General features: G+C 33.5%; 2 protein-coding genes across 3 annotated transcripts in view; one reads left to right on the forward strand and one right to left on the reverse strand.

Annotated features, from left to right (window-relative positions):
- Positions 1-27,266, forward strand: part of LOC105332964 (serine-threonine kinase receptor-associated protein) — a 182,838-nt gene that overhangs the window by 56,807 nt on the left and 98,765 nt on the right. The window lies entirely within an intron of this gene.
- LOC105342623 (uncharacterized) lies at positions 16,080-25,653 on the reverse strand. 2 transcript variants are annotated; one of them, XM_034476930.2, is made up of 6 exons: positions 25,242-25,653; positions 21,291-21,928; positions 20,451-20,550; positions 20,117-20,247; positions 19,118-19,240; positions 16,080-17,480 (listed from the first exon to the last, which is right to left on the reverse strand). In XM_034476930.2, the coding sequence occupies exons 4-6, from the start codon at positions 20,165-20,167 to the stop codon at positions 16,809-16,811; spliced, it is 846 nt and encodes a 281-aa protein (XP_034332821.2). In that variant the 5' UTR covers positions 20,168-20,247; positions 20,451-20,550; positions 21,291-21,928; positions 25,242-25,653; the 3' UTR covers positions 16,080-16,808. The 2 variants fall into 2 exon arrangements, with proteins under 2 accessions (XP_034332821.2, XP_065928434.1); XM_066072362.1 differs by lacking the exons at positions 21,291-21,928; positions 25,242-25,653 and having other exon boundaries at positions 20,451-21,168.

Below are 27,266 nucleotides of genomic sequence, written 5' to 3' on the forward strand. Positions count from 1 at the left end.
GGCTCATTAACATGTAAGGTAGGTGTATCAGTAGTCTTCATTATGTACTCTAACTTGTTAAAATCTCGTGAATTATATTGCTTGTAAACAAACACATTATTAGATGAAAGAAGAGCAGCTTAAATGATTTAAAAGCCGGTCGTGAATTCGTTTTACTCTAGTTTATGCACATGTATTTTTTTTAATTTCTCTCTAAATTGATAATTCTGGAAATGTTTCCCTTTTTCTTAACCCATATATATATGTAGTTATTGTCTCATGAATAAGTAAATTTTACATCGTTATCTTCCCCATCAAATTGTACCCCCTGTATGGCTAATAGCGCGTTATACAGGCTTTGAGTACCATCGTCATTTGAAAGAAAACAATCAAGTCGAGAACCAGAAATCCTTCCATTGGAGGTTCTTGATATTGCAGACGGTCTCATCCTTAAAGGAAGGCAAATCCGTAGCTTTAATTTTTAATCCTTTTACTTTGATTTGATATTTCCAAGATTGCACATATGAGAATGTACCCAGTAATATAGCGTATGTCACTTAAACAATATTATAATTACATTCAGGGAGTATTCTTTCCTCTATTTCTTAAGAAAATTCATTGTACTTCACAGCTGTATAGATACCTACATGGCTGAAATTTGCATATTGATGTCACAATCTAGTTCTAAACAGTTTGAAACGATCACATCCGCGTATGAATATACACATCCTAGGACTACTTTTTATAATCCATCAAAAATTATATCTAGCAATGTGCAAAGTATTTAGAGACACGCAAAAGAGCTTTTTAATAAAATTTGAGAAATAACTATTCATTTTTGTGTATTTTTCTCATTTATATCTAATATACACACACATCGTCTGCATAAAGGTTGTATATTTCACTAAAATGGCAGATGAGACTGAGTTGGGAAATTTTAAGTTAGAAACAGATTTTCTCTTAATTCCAATAATGGGCAACGAGTTTGATACAATTGATGATGAGTTTTGGGGGCAACTTGTATGCAGTGAAATTACAGAGGATATTTCACAAAACCTATCGAAGCCTTCAATAACTGATCTCCCCCCACCTGAAACACTATCAGCTCATAGCAGATTCAAACAAAGTACAGAAGAAGAGATCAACAAGTACTTTGGTGCTCGCCAAACAGAGTCAACAAAGAAAATCACTAAATGGGAATGCAAAATATTTCAAGGTAAAACTTTATAATTTTTTTGGTGTAATTCCATAAGTAAATAATACAGAATTTTGGACAAACAATGTAGATAGTCATTACAGTCAATTATTCCATTGGCGACATCTTCTGTCAACAACAGGAGTTGAACCTGTTCCTCTCTCCTATTTTAAAAGGAAAGTGTGCACCAATACACCATGCAGACTTTTAAGATGGAATAATGTTGTGTAATGAATATGTATGTCTGTATGTATGCATACAGAAAAAAAAAATGGAAAGATAATAATCCAAAACAAGATTACATAATTTATAGGGGCATAAATACAAACTATGATTCTATTTAAACTATATATTTGAAAACAGATAATATCATTGTATTTCATTAACTAAGTATTCAAAATAAATAATGAAAAATTAATACGTGTATGTGACACATTTCTTTTCAATACAGATTTGAGCCTAGAGAGAAGAGGCAAAGTTATTGATTTTGAGACAATATCACCCAATGAATTAAATAAAATTTTGGAGCAATTCTACTGTGAGGCTAGCTGCAGGACTGTAGCTCCCGGTCTGAAAAAATTCGGATGGACGACCAGGTCGTCCATCCGAATTTTTTCAGACCGGGGGCTACAGTCCTGCAGCTACTGTGAGGCTAGACCTGCGAAATCTGGTGAACTCTATCATAGAAATACCCTGATAAATTTGAGAAGAGCAATCAACCGAAAACTTGCAGATATGATGAGAAATATTGATGTTGTAAAAGATAAGGAATTTAAGTCTGACATCCAATGGAAATTTGAATGGCATGTTAAAAGAACGTGTCAAGGAAGGCACATCGAAACCAACTCAACACAAACATCTCATTGACAAAAGTGACCTAAAAAAATTATCAACTTACTTCAAAGATGCACTTAGTAACCCAATCATATTTCGTTGGAGTGTATATTTCAATCTGGCGATCCATTTCCTTTCTAGGGGCCAAGAATTTCACCACCAGCTGAAGTTGAATTCTTTTACATTTCATACGGATCAAAATGGTGAATATGCAATGATCAGTCACGAAAGTCAACAGAAAAACCACCAGGGAGGTCTTCAAAATGTATGAATGAACGTTGATAAACGCATGTACGCAACAGGTACCGATACATGCCCAGTGAAAATGTCAAAGTTACTAATTGAGAAAACTGAAGAATCCGCCACCACACCCCCCCCCCCCCCTCTTCAACAAATACACAAATGATGCAGTGTCGCTTCCAGACAGTACATCAAAATGGTTCATAAATGCCCCTCTATAAAAGAGAACCTTTTCAAATTCCATGAAAGACATCAGCAAGGCAGCTGGGCTATCACAGATGGGAAAATCTATAAGCCCGTGATCTGAAACAACCGGAAGCCCGTGAAGTCAAGTACAAACAAATCGCATACGTCATTCAATGTACTTTCTCTTTGAAATAGCAGCCGCGTTCTCGATATAAACATCGTATCTGTAAAGCTTAAGCGAGACGTTATTGCGATGACATTATATAAATAGTGCCTGTTTGGGAGGGTAACAGTTGAAATTGACACCCCGAGGAAACCATTGTCATCCTCCGTTTCGCGTCGGTTGACAATGGTTTCCTCGGGGTGTCAATTTCAACTGTTACCCTCCCAAACAGGCACTATTTTTTTATTATACTGAATGTCTTAATTCAAGAGATATTATTACTGCTTTTACACAGAAATCACGTGAAATCTACGGCGAACCGTACGCGCATAAATTATGCGCATGTAACAATTCGTTGTGTTATTCGTTGCCAAGTGTGTTGGTAACGCTGAGGGTAATAGAACGGATTATCAACTGCGTATAAACCAATCAGATTTCAGTATTTAACATGAAAGTATAATAAAACTTATTGGCAGATACAGTTGCAGTGTTTGTAGTAAGAGAAGACGAAAAGTTCATTCAAGGTTTGGTTTCGTCAGAAGAAATTCGTCAGCAAGTCATCGAAGCGCATTCAATATGTAAACACAGAATGACAACGTGTGTCAGGGTATGTATTAATTAAGATTTTCAAAATCCGAGATGCTGACAATAATAATTATATTTGCTTAATTGTATTGTGTATTTTTTATCACTACTTCAAAGAACTTAAACAATGTACGGTAACCAAATTACATGACCAGATGACGACCGGTGTATTTACAGTAGCTTATATACATTATTTGAAATGTGTTGCTTTCTAAACCAGCCAGTTATCATGGTTATTAGAACTTATTTCTTACGTTAATGTTATTATTCGAATGAACAAAACATTCCATAATATTTTAAGTAGTTGGAGAAAAACACTTCATATGTAGTGTACTGTAGAATTTATAAAAAAAAAGTGTATGAAATTTTATATTTTGCAGATGTAATATGTAATGAGTACACACACATACACAAACACACGTATATATTTGACTTCATCGACACTCTAATCTAGATATAAGGCCCATGACTTCATGACACTCTGAACAGTACTTAAGATATGAAGCCCGTGAACTCATTGACACTCTATATAGTACAAGATATTAGACCCGTGAACTCATTGACACTCTATAAAATAAAAGATATAAGGCCCATGAACTCATCAACACCCAATTAAGTACTAGATATGAAGCCTGTAAACTCATCGACACCCTATAAAGTACAAGATATGAGACCTGTAAACTCATCGACACCCTATATAGTATACAATTATTTAATGCTTGAGCAGTCAATAGACCAGAATATTTTTCCCGAGGTGCAGGGAACAGCACAGTATGATCTATTGCCCGAGGCCAACGGCCGAGGGCAATATATAGATCATACTGAGCTGTTCCCTGCACCAAGAGAAAAAATTCTGGTCTATTGACTGTTGAAGCATTAAATAATTGTTTTATTACCTAATTCCTTTTTTAGTTTTCGGGGTTTACAATTTGCATATTGCAGATGGTTTTCGTGCCATTATGCAATATACTCAGATTTTTTTTTCATCTTTTACATGCACAAAACCTGTTGCATGCATTACAACATCTCAATTTAATATTACTTTACACAACGAAGGGGGAGTCTTCAACCCATTAGATTTTAAGTAGTCTTTTACCTTATATAAAGCTTTAAAACTGTTGATTATTTGATGCTCCATTTTGATAACATTGAATTTGGTTTCACCAAGTACTAAAAACAGCGTCTATGTAAAGGAATATACATTCCCTGAGAACTATCGAAAGGATGTAACATTAACATACCCGCGTTCTGAAATACGTAGCCGGTCCAATAGATCGCAGTCTATTGATCGGCGGTCCAACAGATCGAAGTCTATTGACCGGCGGTCCAATAGATCGAAGTCTATTGACCGGCGGTCTAATAGATCGCAGTCTATTGACCGGCAGTTCAAAATAGACGCAAATATTTAATTTGCAATAAAACAACAAAATCCCTTTGATAAGGTAGTAATACAAGATATGAAACCTGTAAACTCATCGACACCCTATATAGAGTGTCGATGAGTTCACGGGCCTCATTAAAACAATAAAATGCTCACTTTGGTGATTCATTTGGGATATGAAGGTAGCGACATTGCAGAAAAATACAAAACCCGCGTTAGCAGGTTATGCAATTTTTTTTCTGCAATGATCGCTACCTTCATAACCCACATGAATCACCATAGTGAGCATTTTATTGTTTAAATTACCATTATTATACCCATCCACTACCAGTTCATGCAACACTGCATCAACAGACAGAGATAAACAAATGACTGTTTCCGAATTTCCTTCATCTACCATAGGCCTATTAATCCAGCCAACTCTTACCTGTTACATGTAATCAAGCACAGTCCTCTGTCAGCAATTTGGAAATGATCGATAATTCGAACCAAAGATCGTCTGTTTTCCAAAATTCTTCGTTCTCAAACTGCCACATTCACTTTCATAAGTAGACTGGTCCATTGAGCCTGATCACTTCCATTGAAACAGTATCATCACGTTGAATAAAAATTATAATAATTGTAATTAAGCAATCACATTACGTTGTCAATGATAAATATAAATGATAATATTTTTCACATCCTACACCAGCCCCACCCCCACATACCCTAGCAAGAGTATGGACATAACGGTGAGTATCCCTAATATAATTTTTTATTCGGTTCAGTACAGCTCAACTAGTACCAATCGTCTCTTTTCATACCAAAACACTAAATAACAATTTCTTACGAAAAAAAACCCCAGTTTTTAAATATAGGTTTGCATCATCATTTACAGAGAGAGAGAGAGAGAGAGAGAGAGAGAGAGAGAGAGAGAGAGAGAGAGAGAGAGAGAGAGAGAGAGAGAGAGATTATATCACCTATGGGTTACATGTATTTGCAGTATAGTCAGTTCTTAATTTTTTTTTACAGTGTTACAGTGTTTTACAACATCTTTATTTATCAACCAATGATCATCAGAAACATTTTTTTATCTTTAAAGTTTTTCGATCGAGATACAGCATGTCAACGACAAGGAAGAAAATGTTTAGGTCTTCAATGAAAGATGACATAGATTTTTTGGATAAGTATAAAGCTATTAATCCCTTTTCTGGTGAAAGGTCCAATAAATGGGCTGAAATTGCAGAAAATTTTATGATACATGTATGTCACGACATGTGACGGAAGACGATGCAGGGCGAGGACCATTTTATTCATTTCTTATTTATAGGCAGATGACAGGAGGCAGCTGTACTGGTGTACATGTATAAATAAAACAATTTAATTCTGACCAGTTACATGTGTACTACATGTAGTATAACAAGTAAACCTTAAACTAGCAATTCATTATTGGGCATCTTATGATTTTTTTTAAGATCTGGAACTGAAAAGGAATTCTAAGTATGGAGAGAAGGGACAGTTTTTACAGGAGGTTCTGAATCTGTCTGAACAAGTTAAGTCAACAAAAAAGATCAAGGAAAGGAAAAGAGTAAAAAAGGAAAGTTTTTACGGAAAAGGGTAATTGAAAATTTAAAAACATGTACTTGCTCAGTAGGGGGTTGGTGTTGATAAGAATTATACAGTAACTACTTTTTTCTTTATCTAGTTATTAATATTTGCCATTGTTATCAATTATTTTGGCAATCTCTGACGAAAATGATGAAAACTTGATTCAAATGACGACCTCTGCGGATTCCAGGGTGTGAAGAGAAGACAAGGTTTCCTTTCAAAGGAATGATAGGCAGTTAATATTATTGGCCAGCTCTGTTAATGAAAAATGAAAGCATTATGCTACTTGCAATAAACATCATACATGTAAATAAGATATGCAGCATTGTTGATTTCCGAATAGAAAGGCATGGATATGCTTTACTTTAAGTAGGCGAATTATACTCCCAATTATATTCTTACGCATACGTAAAGAAAACGTGATTTAAATTAAAGATTTAAAGAGGTTGTTATTGCATAGTAAATAAAATAGTGCAAGGCGCAGTCCGTGCGCATATAGTAAAATTTACCGGATACCTCATATGGACACAACTGTGATCGACTGAAGCCGATCACAAAAATCCAGCGCAATGATCAACTTCCTGCACCATTAGGCTGAGAGCAAGAACAGCTTATCTAAACAAAGAAAAGATGCAGTTGAAAAAAAAGAAACTGGAGCCGGGGGGGGGGGGAAGCGACAGCAGCTTGACCAAGAGAAGGTTTCGCTATTTGTCAGCACAAGTTTAACAAGGTTACCTCTAAGCATCCCCTGGCGACATAAACTATTGTGTGGGGGATGCATCATTAAGGAATATACAGTAATACATGTATGTAAATGTAATTGAGGAGACCAAATTGTACTAACCCTCTAGTACTTACAAAAGTTTTTTTAACCGTACTAGATCTAAATCCAAAACATACATATGTCAAGTTGTTGATTTGAACTGCTTCCTTTCACTTTAGTTTCACAATAGTGAAGCGGAAGTAGTTATTGTCAGGTCGTACATATGATTTCTGTTTAATATTGACAGTGTTATTTTAACGATATATTAAAAAGTCTTCAATTAATTGACTTGAAAATTTACAGGGTCTGTCTTTTTACCATGCCAAATAAGTGTACGATGTTTGTTAAATATCCGTGCAAGGGTTTTCTTTAAATCTTGCTTCCAAGCTAAAGAAGACACACATACATACATACATACATACATACATACATATATACGCACAGCAGCGATGCTATATCCCCTTCGCAACAAGTTGTGCGAGGGGGGTAATAAAGATTTAACCTGATCATTGTTTATGTATTCTTCCAATGAATGAGAATGTATCCCGAAGTACTGTGTCGTTTGACTGCCATACAAACAAGTGTGACAATTGGCCAGGAAAGCTCCCACAGCGAAGTACTTCCCGACAGGCAAGAGATAGTTTTTCGTTTTTCTTGTAATCGAGGATCGAACGCAAATATTTGTACAACTTTGTTAAAACTCCATTCCACACATTGTCTTACAGCTGACATTTGCCGGTTAAATTTCACTTCTTCTGGGTTTATTCGAATACCTTTGACGGGCCCAATTACATCCTGATTTACGGCGTATGCAGTATCTCCATACAAACAGTACGGTTTTCCGTTTGGAGAATTCATATAACGTGCAACCTCGTCTCAAAGACCACTTTCTCTAAACATCGTTGCATCATGGCGTTTACCCAACAAAGGCCCAGATAAAGGACTATATATGGTTTGAGCCTAAAATGGCCCCCTAAAATGAACATTGTCATTTTACTGTAATTCTTTGTTTTATTTCTACAAATATGCATTTGAAGTTTTGTCATAATTTTCATTTTAATTTTTGTGCCCACAATTTAAAAATATGGCATCATAATGTTTACCTTTTCCCGCCATTTTCTCATTTTTAGCATAACACGGCTTGTTTTGAAGCAGTTTTTCTTTAAGGAAACATTGAGCGACTGCTTGAACAAACAAAATATTTTCACCAAAGATGTATCTCTCCAATACTTATGAGTGACAAAAAGTTCGTTCTTGTTCAAAGAATCGCTCTTTATTTCCCATTCGAAAAAAGATAAGAAAAATGTCAATTTTTAATTGATTTTGGTTGAATTATAAAAATAGTTTCACTTCTGACGTCATATACTGCCAGTGAGTGCATATAAATCAAATAAATAGGTGAAAAACATATTTCATGTCAACTCTTTTATAATATAACACAACAAATTAATATACCTGATTCTTTTTAAAAATAGGAAAAAATGGGGGCCAAATTTGACTAATATCATATATAGTTCTTTGCAATCAAGCTATTGGGAGAGACAGCTGATTGAAATTTGATACCATGTATCCTTTTATGCCCTTAAATAGCCAACACTGATTATATAATTGATATTTCAAACATGAAATTTTTATAAAATATACAATTATGTTATTCGGGATCTCTCTCTCTCTCTCTCTCTCTCTCTCTCTCTCTCTCTCTCTCTCTCTCTCGCTCTCTCAATAAATACCTTCTTGAAGGTCACATGTATTAAGCGACGAGTGTCATCTAATAATTCACAACAATTGGGCGGAGGACAGACATTTATTAGAGTTGCCGTAAAATCGGGTACTCCGCTTTGGATCTTTGATTTAAAGAAGTTAACCGGTTTACTTTAGGAATGCATTTCAAATAATTAAATAAAATTTGAGAGTCAGTCGTAGAGTTATAAGCAAGATACAGGGCTCAGACTTCTTTGTCATGTAAGCAAGGCTCGTGCCCTGTTTTTGTTTACCCAGTTTCAATTTACCAGTAAAATAAATTTAATTTGATTCTTCTATCTTCTTATTTATTTTCAGCATGAATAAACAGTTCTTATCGTTTAACACATTTATTTCAAATCTAAAACTGGAATTTTCACTTTAACATCCAAAATGTAACCAAAAGCTTTGTTTACATCACGGGGGCCAAGCCCGTTTTAACATTAATGTCAAAGTAACCATAAATAAAAGGGGTCGAACTCTGACCAAGATAAAAAACTATCAGCTCGGTTCAAAAGCCTAATAAATCAATTAATTTTTAAAACACTCGCAATATGTATGTATTTTTCATAACAGTAATGTCTGAGATACATGTACACTCATGCCGAATTTCAAGTTGATGGGTCTTAAAATAGCGGAGATATACGTCATTATTCTCTTGAAGTCGCCAGTTTATTTTTACTTGGACATTTACCGGTCCAGGGCTCAAGATGGGATTTTGCCTATGACATCAGCAGTATTGCAGCAAGTCGAGAAACATTCGCACTAATCTTTTAAAATCTTACATCAAACGCAAGCTACTTACATACAAAAACTCCGATAAAATTCCTTAAATACTCTCCATACTGAACTTTTATTCTGCAACCACATTGACTTCGGACAGGGCCAGCCATTTTGACGTCTTCGAGAAGGACTGATTCTGATTGGACCATCAGGAATATTAACCAATGAAACTGAGTTTAACATTAGCTATCACAATGGCCGGTCTGGTCAGAAGTTGAAGTGGCTGCAGAATAAAAGTTGGAGAGTATTTAAGGAATTTTATCGGAATTTAATATATATTTACATCTACCAAGTATTTTTCTATCTTTTTCTTACGGAAAGTTATGGCTAATTAATAGCACTATAGAAACAACCAGACTGAAATATACACGCCCCGCTTATCGATTTGTCGAAATCTATAGCGGCTGAAACTAACAAGAAACTGACAGGATTGAAATTGACACGCCCAGGCTCCGGAGCCATAAAAGTTAGACGAGCCCACTTTTGATCTCAGTCTCACTTTTACGAAAGGAATGTATAGTGAAAAAGTGGGATTGAGATCAAAAGTGAGCTTATTTAAGTTTTATGGCCCCGAAGCCTGTTTATCGATTGGTACAGACCTTTAGCGACCTAAGAACGATCACGGACTGCACAAAATAATCATGATACATGATGTCAGACTCAAATTCACACAGGAGACGATTTGGCTGTCTCTTTTAGCCTTAAGGTCAAGATCTAGCCAATGATTCCAGAGTGTCTTTTTGGTGCTAGGACCATTATGACGTCATGATTGATTTGAGGAATATTTTTTCCGTACTTTACGGCTTTAAGGATTACGTTTACTCAGGGGCGAAAAAAAAATCCACTAATAGGAACGAAAAACTACTTATTCTACATTGTAGCCCCACTATTGTAGTGCTATTTTTCACTTTCAAATAACTAGGTCAATGACCTACTTTTTCTGCTAGTGACCTCTGAATGTTTTCTGAAAAAATTGTCAAAATTGTCCACCATTTTCAAGGTTTTTGTTGTTGTAATTATTAAAAACAATTAAACAATTTGTAGGTTGGGAAATGATAAAATACGAATAGCTTTACTAATTTTATATTTGACTGAATCGTTTTAAGCTCACATCTTAAGTTTAATTTAGTCCGAACTTCCCCTATCAATTTCCAAAATTGTACCCATTTTTGATCTAGTTTTACAAAAAACTAACTAATAGGAGTTCCAAAACCATTAATTGCCTGAAACTGTTTTTGTTGTCTGTATTATGTAAACATTAACATTATATAAGGTCAATGATCAAAATTTCGAGATATTTTATCTTGAATCGATTTTATGTATTTTAAAGATTTTTCAAATCGCGTTCCAGACAGTGATATAAATTTATAGACGAGTAAATACAAACATAAAATATGTAAAATAATTTGAAAAAAAAACATATAGAAACTAAACTTTTGCAATTACAATGCAACAGAAAGTTTTTAAGAGAAAAAAAGAAAAATGAAAAAATTAGTCCGAATTTCCTCTGTTTTGAAATTAATCTACCTTTGTCGGAGCATATCTTCCTTAAATAAACAAATCATGGAAATCAATATCGATAATTGTTAATAACGTTGTTATTTTGTGTTTTTAAAACAACTTTGGACTTCAGATATTGAACTTTTTAAAAATATATTTTGAAATCTCAAACCTTGAGTAAACGTAATCCTTCAAGAAATTATGTAGAAAATTAAACAACTTCTTGACATTCAATGTTAAATCATGGGAAAAGAAATTCCGATACCTATCTTTAATTTGATATCATTTTAAAAGAGGAGGTCAGGAACTTGTTCAGTTCTGTTTTTTGGAGAGACGGTAGGCATTCCAGATATATTTTTATAAGTCAAAAATGGACAAAACTCTGAAATTTGTTTCTTATTTCCTTCATATTCCATCGAAAATGACAATTTAAAACATGATTTTTCATTGTGTTTACCAAAATATTTAGCCCCGGTACACCCTATCAAACAAAGCTATTTTTATGAAGCATCATTGAAAGAATTTATACCTTAAATTTCATAAACCTGTAGGCACCTTTCATTTACTAGATCTTGACCTTAACAGTAATTTAGTGATTTTTACTTACTTTTCAAGATCAATTTATTAATTAGTTAAAAGGAAGATGTAAATATAATTAAGAATAGAATGCTTTATTTGATCATCCATGCGAGTTACGAAAGGTAAATTTTGAAGCGATCATTGCAGAAAAAAAAAATTAAACCTGCTTGGTCCAATTTTTTTGTTATTACAGTATCAATTTTTTTCCATACAAAACAATTATCTTAGAGAGTTATGGACCTTCTCCTATTTACACGAGCAGAATCAGTCTTATTTCAAAGTTAGAAATATTCAAAGTAAATAAAAATAAATTAATATATATATATATATATATATATATTAGCGAACAACACGTACACATGTTTATTTGTAATTTCATTATTTCGACCTTTATTTAATGCGATGTCAAAGTCGTAATACAACCTTACACGTCTCGTCGTCAGGGGTGAAATTTAACTTGAGTAGTAAATACTGTAATTGCTGACATTTTCAAGAACATCAACATATAAAATAATCATTTATCATAAGATGTGACTGTTAAAATTGAAGTAATATTAATCAATGATTGCCAGTAATATAACACTCTGGTTACTGTGGTTACCTCGATGGCTGAACTTGACTTAAACTTGTACGGGGAAAACAGCCCCAGTTATCCGCTGGTTGATTCATGCTTTACTTCTGTCTGGTGGTGCTGATTCTAAGATATTTTTTGTTGATTATGTTGAGTTAATTGTATAACGTTAAAATTAAGAAGGTAAAAAGCTTTCGTGACAATCCTACGAAAGCCGAAAGCCTAGAAGGCTTACTGGAGATTAGACCCTCAACATTCAATGCTGTATCAATGCGACAACAAACCGTTCAAAACAAGATGTAATTATAATATGGGCGATTATAAGTCTCCAAAACGAACGAGGCCGTCATTGGGAGTAGGGATACCCACATGGCTCAAACTTTACAGACAAACAGATTTAGAACTTGGTTATTTTTATTTCTTAAGATTCATGATGTTCCCCATGGGTCCTTTACTATATATCATGTGAACCAACATGACCCAAGGAACAAGAATATATCTGGTTTAGGGGTGGAGTTCTTAACCGTTTTCAAGATATTCGGGCACTTCCTGTTTGAGGGGGTCAGGACCACCCCTGGGGCCCATGACCTACATACCTTATGAAGCCCCTTAACACAAGGAACAAGAATAAATATGAATAAGGGGTGGGGATCTCGACCGTTTTCAAGATATTTTGGCACTTCCTGTTTGGGGAGGGGGGGGGGGGGTCAGGACCACCCCCAGGGCCCATGACCTAGATACCATTTGATGCCCCTGGAACAAGAATATATATGGTTTAGGGGTCAAGATTCTAACAGTTTCTGGTCATTTCCAATTCTGGGGATGGGGATGAACCCAGGGGTCTGATCTAATAAACCCTATATATTTCCTGTAACAGTAAACATATGATTATGAAAACCCTATATTATTGTCATTGTCTGTTTTCAAGTTATAACCATTTACAATAGAGTCTACGATTTTTTCCAAAAGGTTTAATGTTAGACCCCACGACCTTTTGACCCCCAAGAAAAGTTGTTGGCCAATTACTAATGAGAAAAATAAATCCAGCGTACACATTTAGATAAGCAGGCCTATCGTATCCTAGAGTTTTGTACAATTCTGTTTAGTCGTCTCTGAGAAACGCGACGGACAATTTCAGAGCGGAAAAGAAGAAGAAGAAGAACCGTACAAAAACAAAAAGTTTCCAAACTTCGTTTGAGAGACTTAATAAAGAGCGCCTACAAGTAAGTAATTATCGAAAGCCGCTCTCGATGATGACTGCGGTATATATACAATATGTGACGTCAGACAACTTGGTCTCAGCTGATCTGTGTGATGTCATAGTGATATGGTATTGGTTTAAATTGTTTACTGTCGTATTTTGCTCGAATCATTGAGGATTTATGAAAAAAAAATTCATAATTCTAATATTCGATACCGATATATTACATTGCCTTTCTCTTTGGTATGTAATGATTCAACTTTTAACACTGTGCCGGATAATTATGCCAGTGCCAAGGTGTCATTTTTGCACCCGCTTAAGGCGCATTTCTCTAAAGTTCCATTTATGTCATATGATAGACCATAGTTTAGAGAGTATATAACCACTTTTGACTTGACACCTGACATGTGAGATAATACATGTACCTTTAAACGTAAATATCCCATAGGAAAAAAATCCCCTTAGGAAAAATCACATTCCTGTAGGAATTTCACAAAATCCTATAGGATAAAGACATTTCCTACAGGATCTAAAAGTTATTCTGTAGGAAATATGTTTCCTGTAGGAAATTATAAAATCAATCCTATAGGAGGTTTTAAAAATATGAGTTCCTGTAGGAAATTGAAAAACTCCTGTAGGAAAATAATTTCCTCTAGGAATTTTGGTTTCTCCCAAGAGATTTGTTTTCTCCCATAGGAGAAATATTATCCTGTAGGAATAAATTCTCCCTTAGGAATTTTAAAATCCCTACAGAAATTTCTGTAATACTATACATATTTGTATTGCACAATAGCAATGAAATATTGCTTACGTGTAATTATTAAGAGCCAATATGCAAATTTCCATCTTCATCTGACGATAATGAACGTTTGTAAAATGATGCAATTACCATATTCTCGAATATTATAATACATAATTCTATATCTATTATACACTGAACCAACGTTCTAAGTGTTCAACCAAATATTGTATTTACTACAAAATATGAATTAAGCACATTTATTATTTTTTTGCCATTAGGATGAACGATCGTGCTGATTTCCACTTAACTTTCAAATAGTTAAGGGGGATGTGCGGCCATAATGTACATTTGAGGATAAAAATGTAAAAAAAAATTTGAACTTGCTTGTTTCTGTCCGAAATTGGCCAAAAATGTGCCAAAAGATAAAAAGGCAATAAATATGAAATCCTACCTGTCAATTTGTTTGAAAAAAAATACATACAAGAACAGGACAATGCCTTTTTAATTACTCAGAACAGCTGTCAAACAGTGCAGATACAGACTCATTTTGAAGATTTAAAAATCTGAAAAAATATTAAGGGGGTTCATTGGTGTCAGTTTTTGTCTGATTTTTAAATGGATGGTGTCACATCTTCCTTAAGAATGATGCATTGAACTTGACCTTTGGTGGTGACCCGAAACATCCGGTTTGGTTGAATTTCGCTCAAACCTTTTTTATTTTTTTACGTTGTTGATGGAAATGACGTTACACTTATGAAAGAAAAAAATATATAAAAAAAACGTTTACTTTGGGTTGCTAAATATTTAAAACAATGTTGATGACAAGATAAATAGCACATTTAAAGTAAGTATAACCTGTTGTTGAAATAATGCAGACACCAATATTTCAATGGTTCTGTCTGTTTTAGTAATGATCACTTTGGCCATGTTGAGTGGGTTTTGTTTTTTTAATTATCATCATAGACTTAAACCAATTACAAAAATCATCTATCATATTGAGCAGAAAAATACCAATTAAATGTCTTGACTTTTAGTCATTGCAAATAACCGTAATCGATTTCATTCGTTTTATTATTTTTTATGTGTGCTTTTGAATTAATTTAAGACATGTCATTTTCGAAATGTTAAAAATTTCACTTTATTTCATATCCTATTTTCAAATTATCCTATTATAAGGGTAAATACATGTACTTAAAAATTTTGTTGAGTGCGCGTGTCTATAGTATTAAGTAATACTTTGGTATAGCATTGATAACTCCAAGTACTCACATGGTTTGTTACAAAAACCATTGCTGCACGATGGACTAGTTCAGTAATTAAAAATCATCTCTTGTTTCTCAAATATTCAACAGAGGGATGACTCATGAACAAGTCCTTAATCTTATCTGTTCTACTGAACTATTTAAGTATCTTGCATCATGTATGCCAGCATGGTCTACGTTTTAAATCCAAACGTCTGAATGATAGCGAGCAAAAACACTCTAAAATTCAAACAGGATAAGAATATCAGTTATCCGATTTTTAATCGGAAACCAAGAACCTAGAAATATGGATATTCATGATACATAACCATGTACAATATCATATGCATGGTACTTGACTTATCGAACAAATTTTAATACGAGCCTGCTTATATTACAGGTACATGCGCAGTGTTCCATTACCCCTCCCCCTTCCTTTTTTCTTGTGAGAAGACTTCAAAAGTACTTTTAAAGGAAAAGTATATTATGAAATATCTAAATAATTCATATCCTACAAATAAAACTTTAATAACCTTTTTAAGCTATCTTGATCATTGTCAATTGTTTGACGGTTGATATTGTCCTCAAAAATATTGTACTCAAAAGGCCTTGCCTTAAGCTTATGTCTACTGCAAATGGATATCCATTCACTTCTGAAAAGATCTCAAATAAAATACCTTGCCTGGTATTCCTTCAAATATCAAAAATGTTAAGTCAAAATAAAAATAACAATATTTAAACAATTGATAACAAGTATATAGTTTAATAAAATATTTTTAATAAACATATACCATAACAACAATGCATTCATAGAGTAAGTTAACCTTAATAAGTCACTTGGATGGGTTACATCACAAAAATCAATAAATATGAGCATCAAATTGAATACATGATATCCTTTTGTCTTTGATACAGTTGAGAATCAAATTTGTAACAAACAACTGTTTAAAAACATAGGCATGTTATTTATGATAGCAGATTTGTGCTTAAAAAATAAACAGAGTAATTGTGTTAAAATGAAAAATGGGTAATACTAACACATGTATTTTGAAAAATTTTGATGTACATTTTCATTCTCACACTATACTGCAACAGAGACAAACATATAGTTACAATACAAAGACATTGTGGCATGCCTTAATCTTGGTACATTATAAGCATAAAAAGACAACAATAAAAACATCGCAGTATCTCACCCAAAGCCAAAGAAAAACATTGATTTACTAACTTATTGAAAATTTCTGATGCAATTTTTTACATTCGCATGATATATTTCACAAAGTTGTCTATCATAAATTCTAAATATCAAATTCATAAGTTCATATTTACACTGTGCAGACTCAACTGCCCCGTACTATGACATTAATTTAACTTGATACTTCTAAGACAAACAGGAAAAGAATTAATATAATGATAGGTAAAATATACATAAAAATAAACTCTGCAATAAAAAGACAACATAAAAATAAAATCTGCAATATAATGGCAACTCAAATCCTTCAACTACTTATGACGTTGGTTTCTCCTTCCAGTAGTGTTTATCGAGCTTGTTTTCTGCAAACGCAGCATTTGTCTCTCAATGGCGTTGTCAATGTTTCTGTCCAACTGGGGCCCTGTATTGGAGGACTTCTGTATTTTGGCAGTGCTGATGATGCAAGGGGAACCGAACAGTCATCTTTTTCCCTCATCATGTTGGTTAGATTCATCTCCCACCACTGCGTTCCTGTTTTTAAATCGTCCACTTTCTTCCCCATCTTTGCAAGTCTTTCTTCATTTACTCTTTCTTCCCATCTTTGCAAGTCTTTCTTCATTTTTTCCACACTAGAGCGGTGTTTTTTCCAAATTCGGCTCCAGTGTGACAGGTGTCGAAAGATCTGGAAGTAGATTGTTAAGTCAACTTCCCTATAATTTTCTCCAACGAGTGGCCAGCCATTGTATGAAAGAATTACTCTGCCGGACATTTTCGTAAGTTTAAACACATGTGGATTCTTTATGCCGCGTAGACATTTCCCTATGACACCCTTTCCCCAAAAAATCCCACAGACTTTCCATATGTCCTGCATCCGGCTTTGGTGTGAAGCTTGCCCGAACCATGTCATGAAGGTCTGGAATGTTATACGCTTGTGTGTTTGGGCTTTCTTGCTGATGCAGCTGAACATCTGATATATGTCCTCGTGAGCATATTTCATCATCAGGACTGTAAGCTTGATCTGTAATGAATTAAATGCAATATTAATCTTTGTTTACAAAATTTTCAACATTAAATTAACATTGGTTACAAATATCAGTAATATGTTATCAAACAACATGCCATATGTGGTCATTTCAGAACGACCTTTAAAGTACGAATAGTAATAAATATGTTAGCAAATAAGATTTTAGCCTCAGAAAACAAAACTAAAATAGTTTGAAAGCTCAATTTCTTACAACTCTAATGCTTAATGGTTTATTTTTATAGTAAGTTAAGATAATTGCCCGATCTGCTTAACTCCATGAATCAAGGAAAAAGCAATATTTAAACACAAACATGTAGCACCTTGGGTATTAAGGTACATTAGTGGTAACAAAAAACATATATGAACACCAACTAAGTTTTCAATAGCAGCAACTTCACTGGGCATTTGAAAGTAAGCTCCGAGATGACCGTGTACAGAAGGTGAATTGTTATATCTTGTAAAGCTTATTGTAGAAATAAGCCATTAAGGTTGAATATTTAAGATTAGAGATTACACAAGGCCAGCAGGCAGGCCTTGACAATCACCTGAGTACCATAGCCCTTAAATTGACATTTATTCATGAAAATGTGAAAGATGGGGGATGAACAGTCGAAGGAATGATGGATTATCTATCCCTAATAGGCTCAAGGGACAAAACTCCCTGTAATAAATTCCCTGCAGGTCTTTAATAGTAAATATTTTATAATATTACAATGTATTTACAGTTTTGTTTATAATGCACAAAAATGTATACAATGCACAGGATATTAGAGTAGATTTTCTATAATAAAATATAAATATTCCTCAAGTAAAAATTCATGTTTAATACATGGGCATATTATCGCCCCACCCTCCCTCCCCAATGTAAATTCTCAACTCCTGTTCCATGTAATTGTCAGTGAATTTTACAAACATCAGAACATTATGAACCTAATAACAAATTTTTAAATAATATGACTTTATTGTCCACAACGTTGAAAGTAACAGAAGAAATATCATTAAGATAAGAGCCCAAGAGCATTATCCCCCGACCCAGTGACCATGAATTTCACAATTTAAGTACAAGACTTCATGGACATAAAACTATGCAATTATTTTTTCTCAAATACATATCAGAGATGAGAAGACTTTTTTTTAAAGATTTAATATATTTAGTCATGCCCTAGGGCCTAAATCCCTGTCAAAAAGACCATGCATTTCAAATCTAAGGTAGGAATCTTGTGGACATCAGAATCATGTACTTAATATTTCTTACTTATGTATGGGAGAAAAAGGAAGATTTTTAAAGAATAAATTCATATCCACTATAAAACTATATTTGCCCAACCCTAAGGACTGAACCCCTGCCCAGGGGTCATTAATTTCACAAGTTAGGTGGAGGCTTTTATGGATGGTAAAGCTGTGAATTTTACAATTCATATTTCCCTTATTAAAGAAATACTTCACACCAAAAATTGTAATAACTAGCCTTGTAGTTTACAAGAAGAATTTTAAAATGTAAAATTGATTACAGACGACAGACGAAGACCAATGGCAATGTCACCTGAATAACTCAAGTGACCTAAAAAGTCTTACTTGACTTTAGTTTTAAGGTTTTCTGAAATTTACAAGATAGGATGCATTAAACTTACCTTCTTCAGAATATTTGCCTTCACGAGCATTGCCAAGAAGATGATGACAAACTTGTTTTTGTTATCTTTGGCTGAGTTGTCTGCTTGTAAATACAAAACTAGAAGTATGGATCCATTATTGGTCTGAAAGATATTAAATCTTAAGGTGAGAAAAACTTCACTGTCAAAAACTAACTCTGCAGGTTCAGACATAAACTATTTTTGATAATATTCTATTTTTCTTCTATCTCTGCAATGTGAAGATTTCACTACGTAATTACAAAATTATATTTTCATGTTATAAGATGTTTTTCTATTTCAATATATTAATTCAATTGAAAATATATACAATGACATTCAGTTACATTTTGTTTGCAATCAAAAGAAACTGTTACAGTCAAAATATTTAAAACCTAAATTACATAAAACCTGGTAAATTCCCTGAGTTTTTGGGTATTAATATTGGAAATACTCTATTATGGAAAATTAATCAAAAACTCAGGAATGTTGCATTTTTCCTTAAAGTTCTAAATGTGCAATCTGACTAAAATGGTATGGAAAGGTGATTAAAACTATGCTGGAAGAACATAATCATAGATAGCTTTATTTATCTCTTTACGAATACACTAAAAATAATAAAATACATTGCCCGAAGCAATGACACTGCACATGAAACAATTCCTTACAAATTTCTTTATATTTCTGCTATAAACATCTGATATAGCTGGACCATTCCTGACTTTAAAGGTGGTAAAAATGAGATTTCCCAGTGATTATATAAACTTGAATTATTTCATTCGACTGGGCATGTATCTTTGAAGATTTAAGCACTCTACTGCATATTCAACATTTTTCAATTATCTTCATATTGAATGTATGTTAACAGTAAATAGTTTACGCAACAGTCACAAAAATAAAAAATTTATAATTATGTAAGAATATTTGCATAAAATATTTCATTCACAATACTGTATTAAAATAATATTTTTCAAGAATGTTGCAACATCCTTCAAGACTAACATCAAGCAGTTTAGTGTAACATTGCAGTCTGATGAGAACAAACCAGTCCATGTATTAACATAAGACTTTTTTGTTCCGTTGCTAAGTACACCAGTCAGATGATGATGGATGTGGGCAAGTCCAGTCTCACTCTGTAACAAATGTATGATAATTGTCACTTGATGATCTAACTTCACTTTAAGCTAAATATTGTACAAGTAATGAAATTTGCTTTCTCTAAATTTGATCACTTGAAAACTATGTTAAAGCATTCGGACTATGAACAATATGACTTAAATAGGATTTAAGTTAACTTTATGTCTTGGTATGACAGACGATGATGTGATTGTCCTACCTTGAAGTTTTCAGTAAACCTGGGCAAATTGGTTTATGACTGATCCATATTGTCATTGATGATGCTGATATATTTATCAGGTTTCTCTCTGCTCTTTGCTCTGTATATATAAAAAAAAATTTTCTTGATAGCCTGAAAGAAATAATTAGAGTATAAACAATACATCTGACAAATGCAAATTAAATTTAATAATGTAGACCATCCACTGCCTTAGAATAAGAAAGCTCTTTTATCCAACCAGCAGAAGGTTATTTTCTTTAAAACTTGTCAGGGTGGACCAGTTTCCGCCAATGGTTTTATGAAGAACTTTTATGAATATGAACCTTAACAGGTGTAGTGCCTTTTCCCATTAGTTTGCCTATATATACCCATTTGTAAACAAAAAAAAACTTTTACTAAAATTAGACACAGGAACCTGGTTTATTTTAAAACCTTAGTACTGATTTTGAGTGCTTGATTAATTCTATAATGGTGTCTGTATCCATTGATTTGTCACAAATGCAGGAAACTTCAACCAAGATATAAATATATAGAACTATGGGTATGAAGTCAGTTGATATTTTATTGAATTTTGATTGCTTTCAAAATGCAATGCATCCAAGTGTAAACAGAATACAGTGTTTTTTAGTCTGGAAATTCTAAAACTGTGAAAGTATTTTGATTATAATGTACTTCAATCCACATTAATATTCACAGGTGTCTATTTAACCTAAATATGTATCTGATCAGTATATTAATATAATTATTTCTAACTCGTTCACTGTGATTGATATTTAATTGAACAGAAACTCAAATGTTTCTTTTCTCTCTTGTTATGGAGGACAAGTTAATAATTCCTACTCTTGAACTTTCGAGTGTTTCGTCTCTGGTGTTGAAGTCTTATTTTTTCTTCTTTTGTCAACTTTGAGGTTAAGGCATCTCTAATTGTCGTACATTCATTACCTGTGGAGAACTTCTGAAACTACCAAAAAATATTTATTTATCTATAAATTTGTAAAATCTAACAAAATCATATGGCTGTGTAAATTTTAGACTGGGGTAACTTTTAAATGCAATTATGTAAAAGTGTTAATATACTTTCTTTGCTGTTTGATAGAAAAATATTATTAAACCAACGCTCATAAAGGAAAAACAAAGAAAAGGAAATGTTTCACAAACTAGGATTATGCCTTTCTAACTTTTACATTGCTGAAATGTTCTTGCCAAATTTGGTAGAAGCTTCTCTTTGACAAGCACCGAATCCCATTTTTTTTGCAATTCCTGTTTGCAGTCGTTAGAGGCAGTTGTTTTGAACACAACAAGACAGATGAATTTCACTGCAGTCTGGCTGTGGGTCACCATAACGGACAGATTTCCCTTCAAAAAATGTTTTGGATTGCAAATACATTTCACTTGGATATCACTGTCAACCCATGGCATCAGCTACATCCAAAGATTAATGACAGCCTTCTCGTACTTTTGCCTTTATAATCCTGTATCTATATAAGTAATATACTATTTAAAGGATACAGACCAACAATTTTATAGTTCTTAATCATATGGTTTTAGTTTTGTTTGTTATTTTTTTTTAAATTCTGCAATAGTTTCTCTATCCAGATTGAAATATGATACTTATATCGTGAATATGAATTAATATCATTTAAAAATGATATATGTTATCGACTTCGTTTTTACGGGGGCACATGTCAAAGTGCGGGGTGGTGTTATTTTTTTTTAAATCTTTCATGAGAAGTACTTCGCAAACTCTAAGAATAAGGTTATGTATATCATTTCCAGGTTGATTTATTACACAAAACAACTAGAGTGTGCTAAATATCTTCTTATGATCAAATACCAGTACTTAAAAACTTAAGCGCATGGATGGTTTTACTTTATTTTGAATACGAATATTGGAACAGAGCGGGATGTAAATGAATTTTTATCACTGGCTCAAACTCAAACAAGTGTAAGTCAAATCAATACCAGGGATTCCATGTCATTGATTTAAGACCCTGCAACACCTTTTTATTTTGGACATAATATCTTCAGATTATACATAACATACTTATGATTTAAGATGCATCAACTGGCCAATCTAATTATCATAAGCCTCAATGTATTGAAGATATGAACTATACACAATCTTTAGAATATAACCCACTTTTGTATCCAATCAGCAGTCACTGAATATTCTATTAAGTGATGTTTTTAATTGTTAAGAATTTCTTCAAATTCACAGCGACGTCACATTACGAATAAACAGCTATGCGATACGTAAACAAAAGAGAGATAATGTCAGATTGGCGCAGAGCTTTTGATCAGCCGTTTTAATCGCGTAAATTTTACTTAATGTGATCTAACTATTGCATAATAGTGAAAGAAGACAGTGTGGCTTTAATATGAAGAAATGATAATGCTTACCATAGTAAAATAACTAACCATAGCATTGTATTTGTTAAGAGGATTTTTAAATATTTTTAGCTCACCTGAGCTGAAAGCTCAAGTGAGCTATTCTGATCACATTTTGTCTGTCGTCTGTCTGTCCGTCTGTCTGTCTGTAAACTTTTAACATTTTCAACATCTTCTCGTGAACCACTGGGCCAATTTCAACCAAACCTGGCACAAAGCATCCTTAGCCTAAGGGGATTCAAAGTTGTGAAAATTAGGAACCACGCCCTTTTGCAAAGGGAGATAATTAGGAATTTATGAAAATTTTCGAGAAATGTTCAAAAATCTTCTTCACATGAACCATAAGACCAGCAAAGCTGAAACTTGTGTGAAAGCATCCTCAGGTAGTGTAGATACAAAGTTGTGAAAATCATGACCCCCGGGGGTAGGGTGGGTTCACAATGGAGGTCGAAGTTTTACATAGGAATATATAGAGTAAATCTTTAAAAATCTTCTTCTCAGAAACTAATCAGCCAGGAAAGCTGACACTTGTGTGAAAGCATCATCAGGTAGTGTAGATTAAAAATTGTGAAAATCATGACCCCTGCAGGTAGGGTGGGGCCACAATGGGGGATCGAAGTTTTACATAGCAATATATAGAGTAAATCTTTAAAAATCTTCTCCTCAGAAACTAATCAGCCTGGAAAGCTGACAATTGTGTGGAAGCATCATCAGGTATTGTAGATTCAAATTGTAAAAATCATGACCCCCGGGGGTAGGGTGGGGCCACAATGGGGGGGGGTCGAAGTTTAACATATGAATATATAGAGTAAATCTTTAAAAATCTTCTCCTCAGAACCTAATTGGCCAGCAAAGCTGAAACTTGTGTGGAAGCATCCTCTGGTAGTGTAAATTCAAAGTTGTGAAAATCATAACCCCTGGGGTGGGGTGGGGCCACAATGGGGGGTCAAACTTTAGCATATGAATAAATAGAGTAAATCTTTAAAAATCTTCTTCTCAGAAACTAATCTGCCAAGAAAGCTGAAACGTGTGTAAAAGAATCCTCAGGTAGTGTAGATACAAAGTTGTGAAAATCATGACCACCGAGGGTAGGGTGGGGCCACAATGGGGGATCCGACATTTTACATAGGAATATACAGAGTAAATCTTTAAAAATCTTCTTCTCATGAACCATAAGACCAGGAAAGCTGAAACTTGTGTGGAAGCATCCTCAGGTAGTGAAAATTCAAAGTTGTGAAAGTCATGACCCCTGGGTGTAGTGTAGGGCCACAATGGGGGGTCGAAGTTTTGCATAGGAATATATAGAGTAAATTTTTAAAAATCTTCTTCTCAGAAACTAATCAGCCAGCAAAGCTGAAACTTGTGTGAAGGCATCCTCAGGTAGTGTAGATTCATAGTTGTGAAAATCATGATCCCCGGGGGTAGGGTGGGGCCACAATGGGGGGGGTCAAAGTTTAACAAAGGAATATATAGGGTAAATCTTTAAAAATCTCTTCTCAGAAACTAATCAGCCAAATGATTCTTTATAATTGTTAAGACGTTGGACCAAGGACAATTCTTTGGCCTCTCAAGAAGGTTCAGAGTTCAGAGTTTGATGTAGGTTTACATGTATATCCAATATATAAACTATTGTAAAGGATCTTTTTGAGAACTACAATACTCAACATATGATATGACTATAAAATCATACTGTTAGAAAAGGGACTAATGATTATAAACATACGAATATCCAGGGGGGGGGGGGGGAATGGATTTTATTTATACAGGATCTACATGTATTGTAAGTTGTACATTGTCCACATAGTTTGTATTATGACTCCATTAAGCTGATTTTATCATACCTATTGTTCCTCAGGTGAGCGATGTGGCCCATGGGCCTCTTGTTCCTTTATATTTGAGTTTTCTAAATTCTACTTAATTTTTAGCCTCGTCCACAGCTACGAGTCCACGTCACGATTTTACAAGTTAAATTAAGGGTTTGAGAAAGGTTGAGAAAAATTTAAAAGGGCCAATATCCCAGAAAAATAGAGGAATTAGAATTTTCTTGTACCATAATATGCACATCTTTGCATTCAGTCCTAAATACCTACAACTTTTACAACTTTTATTACTATATTCAATACATGGCCAATTTCTAAAATAAAAAGGGTAAATAATTTGCCAAAAAATGATGAAATCAAAATTTCTATGTAATTTGCGCATCTGCACATAGTGTCCTAATTACGCACAAGGTTTTATGAAATTTCAAGCTGCAGTTTAAGAGGAGTTATGCTTATTAAAAAAAAGACTGACCGACTTACTGATGAATGGTTCTGAAATACTATATCCCCTGCAACTTTTTTGTGGGGTATAATTAAGAATATTTTGGGTTCATGGATAATACATATGAAGTAACAAGGTTACCTTCTGTCTTTTATGCCATAAAGTGCTTTCCATCCAACCTCACACATCCTAATACCATAGGCCACAAAGGAGACTTTGCTGTTCTTGTTCATCCGAATGGGCATAACAACATCCGAAAATCAACAAAAGTGTCATTTTTTCATTTATGAATTTGTTTACAAAGTACAAACAATGTTTCTGTGTCTTCTGACTTGCAAGTAATTTATCTATTTCAGTTTAACTACAATATGCTTGAAAATATAGTCTGACTGATCATCGCTCTTCTGTTTGTAAAACAATTCTTCTTGGGTTGTCCTTGAGCCAATTTTTCCGAGGCAATGTTTTTCACCACACGCCACACTCATAACCTCGTTGATAGAATCTCCACATGTTACTTTCTTCTCCAAACACCCTCCAGTTCGCTTTTTCCTTTTTCGTGCTGAAAATTGTAATGTTTTGATTTATTGTATTTATTATTACTCTACTTTAACAATTATTGCCATCTGATGAGGGTAAATTTATCAAATAAGCTTAAAATTTGAATATTAACCCAAATAAATGATAGTAAATAAAACATTAGGCATACAGTTAAGAATATATAGAGAACAAGGGTAAATTGCTATAATGGCACTTGTGCATCATCAATTCCAGGTATTATAAACTATGCATAATTCAAGAATTATGACTTGCTCATTTATTTGAGACGGAAATGAATATTTCGAACAAGAATTTATTGATCATTTAATATATCAAAAGAAACATATGATCATTGTCAAGGTATTAGTTAAAAGTAAATGTTTTCTCTGCCAATATATACCGCATGCCAAATTATCAGGGAAAAATCAACTTATATTATTTCAGATTTTTAAAACCTTAAAAATAAGTCTGTAGCTGCGCAGTTCGACAGCTATTCTAAATGATTAAAAAGGCATTGTCCTGTTTTTGTATGCTTACTTTTCAAACAAAATGACGTGTAATAATTCATATTTCTTGCTTTTATATCTTTTGGCAGTAGGTTTGGCCATTTACGGAGAAACACACCTGTTCAAGAAGTGTTTACATTCTTATCCTCAAATGTACAAGATGGCCGCACACACCCTTTAATTCATACCTTGTTTTTTCCTATCTTGATTGATATTAAAATTGAGATAGAAATTAAACTGCAAACAAACAGAAAAACTTTTTCAATGTGAATAGAAATTAAACTGCAAACAAACAGAAAAAAACTCTTTCAATGTTAATGAGAGTCGTCATGGTTTAACGTACATGTAATGTATCTATTTTCTTCACGATTAAGTGCATTTAAAAACTTGCAGTTCGACAACAACAATGTAGAAGAACACAATATCTCTAATTCTCAGATACTTTAAATGTTTGTTTTTAAAGCAAAAGCTGATATCTTTGTAAAGCTTTTTGGTCTTATATAGTTTACACCATCTGATCTTGTCACCATCAAAATCTATACATATTTAATGACTAATGACTGACTAAAGTTGTATATTAACTGAACTGACCTTGTTACTTTTGATATGTAGTAGAAAGTCTCTTCGCCTGAGAAATAGATACATTTTTGTTTGCTGTGCCGTTCTGTATATAATAAATATATATATATATATATATATATATATATATATATATATATATATATATATATATATATATATATATATATATATACTCTGTCAAAAAAGTGATCGATCATACCTCAAATCGATCCACCGACACCAGTTACGTGGTATATAAACAACGACTCACTACAAAGAAAGTGTACCAATTTTGATAATATATAAAAACTAAAAGTAATAAATTTCAATCATCATTCTAAATAAATATGTTATCAGTCATAGGAACCTCTTATTATTTAATATGAGAATGAAATTTGTGTAACATACCTTCATTTTATTCCTCCGAGGAAAAAAATCCTTCTTTTTCAGATGAATACGCTATTGCATGCATTTACAATCTTTTTAAACTACAAAAACACACCAACAAAAAGGTCTATGGATGAATCTAAGTGCATTGTGAGCCTTTATAATGTTCAATGTT

Source organism: Magallana gigas, chromosome 9 (assembly GCF_963853765.1).
Source record: "Magallana gigas chromosome 9, xbMagGiga1.1, whole genome shotgun sequence".
Classification (NCBI taxonomy): domain Eukaryota; kingdom Metazoa; phylum Mollusca; class Bivalvia; order Ostreida; family Ostreidae; genus Magallana; species Magallana gigas.